At 40.2% G+C, this 12,545-nt stretch overlaps 1 protein-coding gene and 1 non-coding gene across 3 annotated transcripts; one reads left to right on the forward strand and one right to left on the reverse strand.

The window, feature by feature from the left end:
* Positions 1-6,079, reverse strand: slc3a2a (solute carrier family 3 member 2a). Of its 2 annotated transcripts, none has more exons than XM_078276224.1 (11): positions 5,916-6,079; positions 4,626-4,848; positions 4,320-4,504; positions 3,211-3,384; positions 2,960-3,054; positions 2,697-2,824; positions 1,982-2,091; positions 1,473-1,672; positions 1,292-1,366; positions 981-1,200; positions 1-257 (listed from the first exon to the last, which is right to left on the reverse strand). In XM_078276224.1, the coding sequence occupies exons 2-11, from the start codon at positions 4,820-4,822 to the stop codon at positions 115-117; spliced, it is 1,527 nt and encodes a 508-aa protein (XP_078132350.1). In that variant the 5' UTR covers positions 4,823-4,848; positions 5,916-6,079; the 3' UTR covers positions 1-114. The 2 variants fall into 2 exon arrangements, with proteins under 2 accessions (XP_078132350.1, XP_078132349.1); XM_078276223.1 differs by lacking the exon at positions 5,916-6,079 and adding an exon at positions 5,170-5,262.
* Positions 6,080-10,247: 4,168 nt separating this feature from the next.
* Positions 10,248-10,319, forward strand: trnam-cau (transfer RNA methionine (anticodon CAU)). Its single transcript has one exon. It is a non-coding gene; the product is annotated as a tRNA-Met (tRNA).
* Positions 10,320-12,545: the final 2,226 nt, after the last annotated feature.

Below are 12,545 nucleotides of genomic sequence, written 5' to 3' on the forward strand. Positions count from 1 at the left end.
GAAGTTCCTGTATCTTTTGAATGTGCCATACTATTCCTAAAGGATTAGGACTGACTTTAATTTCTTTTTAAAAAACATTTCTGATCTGTAGGTTCCTATAGTTTGGCTCCATCTTTAGCCTGTGTAGGGGAACTGCAGCAGGACGCCTTGTCCGGGTCCTAGGGTGATTTGGTCCAGGCTGACGGTGGAGTCAACCTCCAGCAGCTCTGTGTCAGTCGACAGCCTCACCGTGGCTTTCTCTGGCAACTCGACTCCTTCTGCAGGAACAAGGATCGTGGTGTTAAAAACAACCAACTACTGCTAAAGCGTAACGCTCGCCAAAATGCAACCTAGGGTCTTTTTGTGAATGTGCCCGAGTCAAACTTTCGTTTAAAAGCATATTTAGGATGGAAGGGCCACTTTTAAGATGTACCGCATTTTTGTTTTTTCGGTCAAATGGCCTTTTGAATGGGAGTAATAGGGGCACTTTTATGCTAGCCTCAAAATAGCCATTTTTTGCTCCTGGTGATACTTCGAGCAAAGTTTCATGTTGTGTCGAGCCTTCTTAGCGTTTTAAAAATAGCTACTTTGAGGCTAGCATAAAAGCGCCCCTAGGAATCCCCCCCGTTGGACTAACGTTACGTCACATGACCACCTGTCTTAAAAAGGGGAAGGGTCGGTCGGTAACAATCATGGAAAAGGAGAACGGTGAAAGTTTACTTTTTGTATCAAGCAGCAAAGAAGTTGTAACGTCAACATCGCAACGTCCTGCGATGGGACTATCGCGCATGCGCACATCGCGATGTAGACGATGAAACTAAATATCGTGCAGCCCTACTATACAGCGTATAGTTAGTTTAGGAATCACGCAAGACTTTTGAAATTAACATTTGAAAGACATCTCATGTACCCCCTGCTGTACTCCAAAAGGACCCTTAGGGGTATGCGTAGCCCCATTTGAGAAACACTGCCTTAACTAGATCTTTCTGTTGAAAACTTGCCTGTATGTGCCAGTTTGAGTGCGAGCGTCTCAGGTGCTACTCCCCAGTTGACGGCCGTTATGTATCTATCGCTCTGGTCCCACAGACGGAGGAAAGAGAGCGAGGAGGCGGAGGAGAAGAGAGGGTAGTAGTCGCCGTAGAGGAGAGAGCGCTCTTTCACTCGCAGGTCGCTGAGGGATTTGAACCACTTCTTTACAGCAACGCGCTCCTTCCGCTCAGCCTGGAAAACGTGAGAATTGAAGAAAATGGTAAATATTTTTGACCAAGTCCTCACTACTATTCTCAAAGACTCACTGTGAAAACACTCTTACCTCGGCCGTCTCATTAGCAGCTCCTTCAGCAGGTTCCTTCTCTATGTCCCAAACCATCTTAGGAGATTCTGAACCCTGATAAGGAAATAAAAATGGAAAGAAAAAAAGAAAAGTTACACTCGAACTGCGGTAAGCTCATTGAAACATTTGAACAGCTTCTCCGGTTTTTTTTTAAGCTTACGACTGCCTGAAGGCCGATCTCATCTCCGTAGGTAAAGACTGGGGTTCCAGGCATGGTGAACAGCAGGAGCTGGTAAAGGCGGATCAGGCCCGGAGTCATTGCTAGCTTCGACAGCTGGCTCTTTTGGGCGGCACCGAGACCCCAGGCCACACTTCTCTGCTGAGAGTGAAGGGTGTCCATGGCCTGGATGCGCTCCACACCTGTACATAATTAGATTAAATAATCTCATGCAGTGCACCATTTTTTTTTTGCACCAACTACTTGGTTTTCACACAATAAATGGACACTCCGCTCAGTGAAATTGTTAGCTTCTGATTTAAAAACACTGAGAAAGTGAAGATTAAATACACAGAATAAGGAGAGATGAAGTAGAAATGAAAATTAATGGATGCATTCTGTCCAAAATATTATGATATTGTGTTCAGAATAAGTATAGAAACCAGCCCAAAAAGAGAAACACTTGATACACATGCAAGTATGGTGAGACAAACGGGACACTCCAGCCTTACCTCCACTCTTGCTGCTGAGCAGGTCAGACAGTACCAGATCTACACCTGTGGTATTGGCGAGCTGAGATACCTCTGCAGCCGAAATGTCTTCAACCACACCCATCAGCAACCTGAGACAGAGAGAGAATGTGGTAAGATGACACTGCTGACACTGGTTTCACTTAGTTGAAAGTTAAAAATGTTAAGTTACGGTGCAAGTTGGTTAAAGAATAGTATACAATTCTGATTGGTTAATTCAGCAACTTGAAATAACCCCTTGCATGTTGAAATAGATTTCTTTTTTTATTTTATTTATTTGATTGTGTAATTCCTCAAACCGTCCACAAGGTGTCGCGTCACCATGAGAGGGTGTAAAGAACAACTGGCCTGGAGGCCTCTCTTGTTGATCTATGGACCCCACCCACAGTCCCCTGCCTCACTGGAATGCTTTTCATCTCCACCTTCCCTCAGGAAACATTGACAATTAATCATGCTCCGAAAATTACTTTCCTAAAAAAAAAGTCTGATTTTTTTTTTTTTTGCCAAACTGAGCTCCTGGTAATATTCAAATGAATTGTTCATCATACCAGCATAGTCTCCAAATTCCTTTCCCTATCCACAGGGAATAGCTAAATTCATTCAGAAGTCTTGCAAATTAAACAAACACTTGTGTGTTCCTGCACAGATTGTCTACTTATGCAGAACCAAAGAGTCAGAAAATGGCAGCCGTAGTTACTTTTTATTGGTGTGGTTGCCATGGACGGCAGCCAGCAGCATTGACCAATCAACAGAGTTGGTGGCTACAGTGAGGGCAGATAGCTTGATGCCATCGACATCCAAATTCAGCCAGTACTCAGCTGCAACCTGAAAGAGAACAAGAGCACTTTAGAAACAACACAAGCAAGAACCGTTCAATGACATGGATTCTTTTCAGCAAGGAAATAACAACTTAGTAAATAAAAAAAAAAAGGATTACAGAAGAGTGTTTGTGTGTCCTACCTTGACTTTCTCCAACACATCACCAACATCCTCAGTGCTGAACCAGGGAGCGGCTCCCAGGTAGTTTGGAGTCAGGTCAAGCACCACAGACATGCCTAAGAGGAAAAGTAAACAAAAACAGTTAGTGAACAACATTAAACGTTAGATACTACTCTCTTAATATTAACTGAGTATGAGCCCAACATTGGGGGTTCATACAAATGCTGGTGTGAGCTTTTAGACCCTAACTTATTTGTTTTATGATGACCTACCCTTCTTGTGGGCTTTTTCCATCACAGCAACCAAGGCTTTCTCATTTCCCCGGGTCGGGTTGATCTCTTTAAGATACAGGGTGTCCGGTTGGTTGGCCTGGACGTTGTGAAGCGGGCCGAGAACCAGGCCTTTCACCTTTAACTTGTTGATTTCGTCCAACTTTGCCTCAACACCTGCAGACAAACAGGAGGGACAGGAATGGAGAATGAAATGTCACATCAGTGTGAATTTCACATGGGGAAAAGACAACTTGGAGTTGATGTGTGAAAAGGTAGCAGGGTCAGAGGGGTAGGAAGAGAGGGCAAAAGGCTAGAGAGACATTTTGATGGTTTAGGGACAGCAAAGTCAAAAATGCTACTCTTGTGGCTTGGTTTTGAATGCAGGCGCATTTGAATGCCCCCCCCCTCCCTCTACTGGCCATGTGAAGTCTGAGCACAAGGAGGTCCTTTATGTGAAAACAGCACCAAGTCACGTGTGGTTGTTGGAATTCTGCCCAAGGCCTGTTGAAAACCCCAATGCTCCCTAGTAATTCACTTTAAGAACAGCAGTACAACCTGCCCTTCCTGTCTGCCTCTTAAAACATACATAGTTGAAATCCAAGTAGGAAAATGAAGGCTTATAATTGTGTTGGCTATGTTAAGCGACATTTTGATGAAAAAAATAAAAGCCTGAAAGAAAATTACTTAATCACTTTTGAGATCTAAAATAAAGTCTGAAATGCGTTTGCACACCACTCCAAAAATGTACGGGGTTGCTTAACATTGACCGTAAATCTGAGAAGTAGAGATATGAAAGACATGACTCGTAGGCTTTTTGTGTTCTTTAGACTCTGAGTCACTCGTTGTCAGCTTTGTCAGCAGTGTGGTATCTGACCAGCTGAAATAGGCCACGCAGAACAAAGGAAACCCAAGACCATGTCACAAGGTGTATCCCTTGTGAATACGTGGGTTACCAAGACCACTTTGTAAAGATAATCTCAAATCCTTATTTTGGGAGTACAAAAAAAGAACATTCAAACAGCAGCAAGAAATGCAACATTAAGATTCTGAAATGTACTCTGAAAATACATATTCACTAAAAAAAAAAAAAAAGGTTAAAAGTACTCTACCTCCCAGTCCATCAGAGAAAGCATCCAGGTCAGAGATTTGGTACAGAGATCCTTCGTTCCACCAGTTCATCTCAGGGATGGGTTTGCAGCGAGGGGCCTGGACTATGATCACTATGGCTCCAGCCAGCATGCCTACCCAGCCCAGCCAAAACAGGACAAGAAGCACCCAACGGGTTCGCACCCATCTAAAACACAGAAGATGGAAAATAGGAAAATAAGATGTTATGACCACTGATTGTATGTACCCTAACCCTTTTTTTATTTTTTAAAAGGTTGTTATAGCGACTTTTGTCCAGTGGCTCTTACCCTGGAGTGCCAGCAACCTTCATCAGCTCCTCTTTGGACAGACCGGTGAATGTCACCTCGTCCTCCGGAACCTTTAACTTGACGCTGCCATTTTTCTCTCCGCCTGCAGTCTGGCCATCGCCTGTCATGGGCTCCTTCTCAGGGTCCAGCACATTGAGCTCTACTTCCTTCATGTCGATCTCCGTGTCCTTATTCATGGTAAAGAATCTGATTTCTGTTAGATCTGGAGGTACGGGTTGGAAACACAAGGAGAGAAAGAGATAATAGATTGTTAACGTTTCTTCTTCAGGGCAGCCTTGTTTCATGATACTATGTGACCAAATAAATAAAACAATAATGATGAAAAGAGAACAAAGTCACTTAAAGTGTATATTACAAACAGTACAGTTAAGGCAAAACATTAACTAAAGTTAGCTAGCCGAATCCAAAAGCGGAAATTAATGTGGGGGTGATTATAACGTTAATTAGCTAACACTCGCATGTTAGCTAACGTTAACAGCTTCTAAACCCGCTGGAAATTAACGTTAACTAGCTAGCTACTTACATTGCACTTTGTATTTAGAGCATTTGTCTATCATACAAAAATTCAAATGGGCAGACAACGCTTAAGAAAAAAGTTTGTTACGAGTTGTGTGTGTTCAACAATTGAGTGATGTTACGGTGCATTCGGCTAACGTTACAAACAGCGGTATCAACGGAAACAACAATGTAACCTTCACAATAAAACTGGATTGTTGCATTTATCAAAGAAGTGCAAAGAAGAGCACACCATGGATGTATTATATTAGCATACACTACTGTGTTCACTTCGTTGTGTATGCTTCCATATGGGCTTGTAATAAAAAATAAAAGAAAAAAAAGGATGTTGTTGCAAAATACATCCTTATGTATAACTTTACGTTTTTTTCCCGACATAAGATAATGTTGTAATACATTTACTCTACCGGAAGTCGATCAGTTTGCCGGTTTGCTCTATTTCTTAACGTTTCAATATTCGTTTGACAAAAACTCTTCAACTGAAATATTTGCCCAACTTGTTTAGCTAAGTCAGGTGAAACTGACCTAACCCAATCATCAACGGGCCCCAACAATGTTCGTCCCATGTAATTTGTCTTCTATGAAGATGATGAAATCAAGCCCATTGCTACGTCATCTGCTGATACACGAGGCTGTTTACAGAATTGTACTTTACTTCCCAGTGATGATGAATCTATAAAGCAGTTCAATTCGGAGTTACACAGTATTGCGCTTGTTCTGTGGCTCAACTCGATTAAATAGATTCCACATTACCTGTTAAAAAGCAACGTATACCGTCCGGGTTTGTTTTCTCCCCCTTTCCAGTCGTTAATCCTGTGGCCTTTTCTAATCTTGTTACAGGGAGGCTCGGTCTGTATTTGTAGTTGGCCTGGTTTCTCCGCCTACCAAGGGACGACCTGATACTCACTCACTCTCTCACTCACTCACACTCTCTCTCTCTCTCTCTCTCTCTCTCTCTCTCTCTCTCTCTCTCTCTCTCTCTCTCTCTCTCTCTCTCTCTCTCTCTTCCCCAGAAACAGAAAAACAGTAGCTAGGCTACTACACCCCATCCTCCAAACCAACAATCATTTTAATACCCATTCTATTCTATAAACCCACTTATGTCTGTTTTTACACACTATTATGTCTGTAAAATTGTTGCCTCTCACTGAGAATATAAATAGGGGCTAATGGATATGCCATTGGGGTGAAAGACAGTTGCCCTCATATGTTTTAATATGGAAGGTAAGTTATATAGGCTGAAAATATTCTGTTAAAAATGATTAGCAATAACTAACAAGTTCTGTTTGGCCTTGCAAGCTTTTCCTAAAGATTATATAATCAGTTGCATAAGCCATGCTGATGACCAGCTGATACTGATTGATTGCATAGTAGCCTATCTAGGTTTATGGTGAGGCCTTCATTCTCTTTTGATAAATGGAGATTGCCATTCTGTTCTTTAATCTAATTTAACCCCCACCTCATACCCGTTTTCTTCCTTTTGTTTTACCATACAGACTTCATTTGCACCATTTTTGTCTTCCAATAGCAAGTGACAAACACTCACCCAGTAATCTATTCAGTCTGATATGATCATTCTCTCACTATAGTGCTCTCAAATGCATCAAAATAAAGTAAAAATCTCTTTTGAGCTGAATTGGACTGTACAGTACAGTGCTGCTGTAGTAAGCAAATTATTAGAAAAATTACTTATATTAAATTTCTTTTTCAAGTATAGGGTTCCATTTGTGATAAACCAGGTCCAGAGAGAACCATCTCCCTTATTACCATAATGTACAATTAAACCTTCTTTATATATAACTCGTTGTGTCAGGTTGTTGTTGACATTGCTGCTGTTTCATTTTGTCACGTTGCTGCTTCTGTCCATGTTTGTGCTCTGAGTCCTTCCCCAGCTGTTGCTGACCTTGGTAGAGTTTCAGTAACAGCAGACATCTAAGAAAAGCATCCAACAAATGAAATGTACATACAGTACTGTGGGATGTTTCAGGCCATATTTGTACAGGTCACATTACAGTATGCACTGCAGCTAATCTTTTAATTTGTTGTAATTATTACAATGAAGAGTAGGAGAAGGAGGATGTTGTTGTTGTTGTTGTTTTTCTCAGTCAGGGACAGTATGCAACCTGAGATAACTTCAGGAACATGCTCCACCACTTTGCTCTGGTGTAACTGTATACCTTTGCTCGTGTGTGCTTGTTTTATGCACCTGCATGTTTTTGTTCACTCTCTATCCTATTGCCCTGAAGGTTTTTTTTTTAATGAATTTGTCTTTTTTTGACAAAAACTTTAAATCAAATCTAAATACACAGAGAGTCACATTTTCATTTACTTTTTTTCTTCTTATTCAGAGCAATTTCTCAGGCTTTTTTTTTTTGTAGAAAAATATAACTCTTTTGCTGTTATTTTATGTAAGTGGTTCTCAAATTGTGGTCTGTGGACAGTTAGTTACAGATAGTAGCCTCTGCAAAAAAAGGATATTCTAACGAGTATTAGTTTTATCAGAAATATTGCTACTGAGAGAATGTGTGTAGTGCAGAAAGGTCAGTATAAACACATTCTCAATAACACTTTTCTAGATACATTTCTATATTTGGGCCTGGGATAAAATCTTATTCAGTGGGCATTTATGGGCTGCTGCAGTGTGTCTATTTGTGGATCTGTGACATCATAACCCTGTCATTTAACCTCAATTATTGAGCCAGCTTTTGGAAAGTGTATCAAAACCTAAAACACTTTATGTGATGACCGTTTAAATATAGCCTTAAACGAAATATGGGCCCACAACAAGTGTATTGCATTGTAGAGATGGTACTATCTCCCTCCTCTAGACAAATTCAAACACACACCATCTGTTTCTGTTTATAGCTCGGCCTGTAGAGCATGTTTGTGTTTGGCAGAGTCAGGTTGTAACAGAGCTGTTGACTGTTGGCTGATGTGAACACACTGTCCTGTTGATCCAGGAAAATTAGTGGTGGACAGACATGAGGAAAAGAAATAAAGGGAAAGTCTATGTTTCTTATTCATCATCCCTCCTCTTTTTTCCAATTTGTCTGCTGTCATAGACTAAAGACACCACTGTTTGGACAGACATCCATGTTGGATAGTAGGAGATTTGGGGGGAAAAACCAGGCAAGAGGAAGAGACAGAGGAGTGGCCGGCTCAGGAAACAAGAGTAAGGAAGGGGAGACACGTGAGACGGACAGAGAGGAGGAGGGGGCAGGCATTTGAAAACATCTTTACGAGCTGAGGGTGTAGTAAAACTCAGAACAAAATTTGGAACGGAACATGGTCACAATTATTAAAGGAAACAACACTGAGCTTTAGCAAGACTTTTACCCACATGTTGTCTGAGTCAAGTTAATCGAGACATCTCTAACAACCAGAACTAACAGGATAACAGAGCAGCATTTCAAATTTTATGTGACCGTGTATTAATTCACATGTTTTACAAATTGGCAACTATGTCAACCACTAACAATGGAGATAAGTTCATGGAGGACACTAATGAAATAATTCACTCCAAGACTGTTCTGTTGTCAAGCCTGTGTGCTTTCTTTGGCAGTAGAGCAGGGGCAGTATCGCTAAATCCATCAGCAAGCATGCACACAGTCCCACACACAGAACGAAGAGAGAGAGCAAGAGGGAGGAAAAAGGAGAGCAAAGTTGATGGATAGTTTTGTAGGCAGGAGGGAGAACAGGCAGTGATTACTGTGCATGCAGTACACTGGTGGTTCAGGGTCGCGGTTTCAGAAAGACATACACGCTTACTGCAGATATCAGTTAAGTTATTTCAACAGCAAGTGTTTTCTTTTCATTAACAGTTATTGCACAGAACACAAAAAAGTGTATTAACACACAGTTTAGAGTGTAGTAGACCTATTCGATTGGTAACTGAGACAAATACGGCACAGTTTTGGGGCTTAACATAATCACAAATATGGGTAATAAATCACTTTTTTCATCCTAAAATCACTAAGTGTAACTTTTAGCGATGCCTGCATGTTCCTGTATTCTTCTGTAACAAAGTCCCCTGGGCTGGAGGGACACACACACACACACACACACACACACACACACACATGAATACACACACAGGGCCTCACTATAAATCCCCGTCTGATCCCTCTGAGAGAGTTTATTTTGCAAGACAGTGTGAGCTTGGAAAAAACAAAAAAGCACAGCAGAGCAGACCTGGACCAGTTTTAACCAGTTTGTTTGGGGTCTTGTGCTTTCATCCCATTGTCTCAGGCTCACTGCAATGTGCAGTCCTATAGATCAAGAGAAATCTATAGATCACTACTATATCGCGTTGATATTTAGTGATTAATTTACAGAGAAAGTTGCGCGGGAAACATTTTATAAGGTCATGCAACACAAACATTCAATCATATTGGGTGTACTTAGAGACTTTGCCATATTGTGTAATTGTATTGCTTTATGTTCTGCGCCACTGATATCATTGTACAGTGTAAACCACTGGGTATAACACACACACACACACGCGCTATGCCTTGCTTGTACATTTTTAATAACTTATTCAATAACCACCTCATCCTTTTCTGTTTGTCTGAAATACATTCAGTCCTGTTCTTTCTTTGTTCCCTATGTGTGGCCTAGTTTTCTCTCTCGGACAAAGGGGAGACTGTTGAATGTGAAAAGCCTCCCTCTCATAGTCTTTAGTGGCATAAATGGAGAGCTAATATGGACAGAGCAGACACTAATGAGTTCATCACATGAGTACATTCACATCAGAAATACATCAAAAATATATAAAAGAATAAATCACATTGAGTACGGCACTATATGTGGTACAAACTGCATATTAAAAAAAGAAGACACAATGGCCAGTACTGCTGGTACAATATGGTATATATAGGCAATACAAAAGGGTTAAATCAAAGTCAATGTCATCCTTGGGTTGCCCCCCCCTTCACACACTGAACCTTGTTCCCCCTACCACCAACTCTTTCTGTCAGCAGGAAACAGCGGTAGCTCATTATGTAAGAATGTGCCTCTCTGTGAGAAGAATGCCAAACGGCTCAGTTCACAGATGTAATGCTCTTTCTCTCCACTCCTCTTCCACAGAGCAGAGTGGCGCAGCGGAAGCGTGCTGGGCCCATAACCCAGAGGTCGATGGATCGAAACCATCCTCTGCTATTTTGCACATAATATCCTATTGAACAAAACCTGACTGTATGTGCTGTACCTATACTCCATAAGCCACATATGCTCACAAAGCCATCTGTATATACCTCTGTGTGTGAAAATATAGAAGGATGTCAGAAATACCAGCGGTGGAAGAAGTATTCAGGTATTTACTACAGTGTAGAAATTCTCAGAAAGTAGGAAGTAAAAGATCTGCATTCAAAAGTATTAGCATCAAAATATACTATAATGTATAATATAAAGTAAAAGTAGGTATTATGCTGAATGTCCCATTTAAGAATAATGTATATTCTATTATTGTAGTATAACCATTGCATTAATGTGCACATCACTGTAATGTTGCAGGTTGTAAAAGTGGTGATAAGTTTAATAACTTTAGCCTACATACAGCTGGGTAGCTTGTGAATTAGATTTTGTGATCCCCCCCAGATCTATAAAGTCTCATCTTATCCTTTGATATTACACTGCTAGAGTAGAAGTACTTCCAGCACTGATACATGCACATTAAAGCTGTAGCCTGAACACAACCTAATTTGACTTCTGTTTACTGTGCGTGTTAGTTTTACGTCAGTGAAGCCAACCTATAGTGGTCAAGCAGGTTATCTCGTTACCTCATTTGTGTCTGCAGCACGTTTCACCTTCAATTTAGCAGGCACTTACCGGGAAAGAAAGCAACACTGACCTTTGGCCTACAGCCTGTGGGATATATACAGTCTATTGATATAATCTCACACTCTATCTCTTGTTCAAGGCCTCCTTGAGGAGGTTTTACAGACTACATAATATGAAACACTTACACAAGGATCTGCTGAAAAGTTTCATCATTTCAGTTCACTTATGTGTCTGTGAATTAAATAAAGTAAAAAATAAATACTGTAAGGCCCTCTGACCTAAAATTCATTATATCATAGAGAAGAGCTGGGAAATAAATAAAAGCTTGGGAAAAGATTGTTGCACAATATGAATGCACAGCTGGAATTTCCTCAGCGCAGTGATGTCTGATGTTGCTCTCTTTGTTGTATTGTCTCAAAAAGGGTAAGGCCTAGACCTTTATGTGCTTCTGTTATTTTAGCGTCTTTGACACAGAGACACAGACAATATGAATACAGATTTACATTGGTTATATCAGGAAGGTATCATCAAACAAGTCATTTTTATTTACTGTAAAGTCACTTTTCCACTAGAATTCACTGGGTAAATGACATGAACCTTTAGTGCCCTCTGGAGTATTCCAATGGTCTCTACACTAATTTAAAATAAAAGGTGCAAAGGCAATACTGACGATGATCACACATATCATGATACATTTGACCTATATTATGACTCTAACTTCCATTTTAATCAACCATCGTTATATCAATTGATTTTTAGCTAAACATTATTTTAACTAAAACGTTCTAACTACTGGTATATTCTATTTCATAAGCACTTGAATCTATGTTTGAGATATTTAAATAAGGTTCTCACACCTCAACAGTATATGTACCAACTTCTAATTGAAATGCAGTGTGTCAAGCCCTGATCTATTGTCTTGATTTATCAATATTAGAGCATTATAGAAAATGGTCTGAATAATACGTCAAAATATAATTACAGTTTGCAAAGAAATCATCCTAATTCCAACAGCATTTCAACTGCAAAAGCACACAGCGTGTACTGCAACTTACAATAGAACAGAAAAAAATGTACACGCCTTATGTTACTTTGAAGATGTCAGCGTTCAATAAAGAAAATATAAAATAAATGTGCAAATATTTAACCACTGCTACTGATGTTTGACTAATGTTTAAGGTATTGTAATAAGTGCTTGGCATAATTTGTTTTGCTTTATATTCAGTGACTTTTACTATTTACTGGGGACAATAGGTAAACATAAAATGAACATGATTATATATTTTCAATGTCCTGTATGCATTTTGAATGCATCCGTGTTCTTTGGGATCAATTTGACCCCAGACTGTTGTGGCTGGGTTAGGGTATAGGGTATAGGCTATAGGGTTATACATGTATAAATATGATGAAAATATGATATTTTTACACACATTTGTGTAGGTTGTTTTGGCTGACATTGAGGTCACTATCACATGCAATGTTATAGTCTTTAGGGCCCTAATGTGCCACAACCATACCTGTAGTAGTGCGAGAACTCCTGATACTGTATGTAGGGGAACTTTGGTGAAGGTGAAGCAACAGAAAGCCTTTTGAATACTGAAACTG

The sequence above is a fragment of the Sander vitreus genome, chromosome 19 (assembly GCF_031162955.1).
Source record: "Sander vitreus isolate 19-12246 chromosome 19, sanVit1, whole genome shotgun sequence".
Classification (NCBI taxonomy): Eukaryota; Metazoa; Chordata; class Actinopteri; order Perciformes; family Percidae; genus Sander; species Sander vitreus.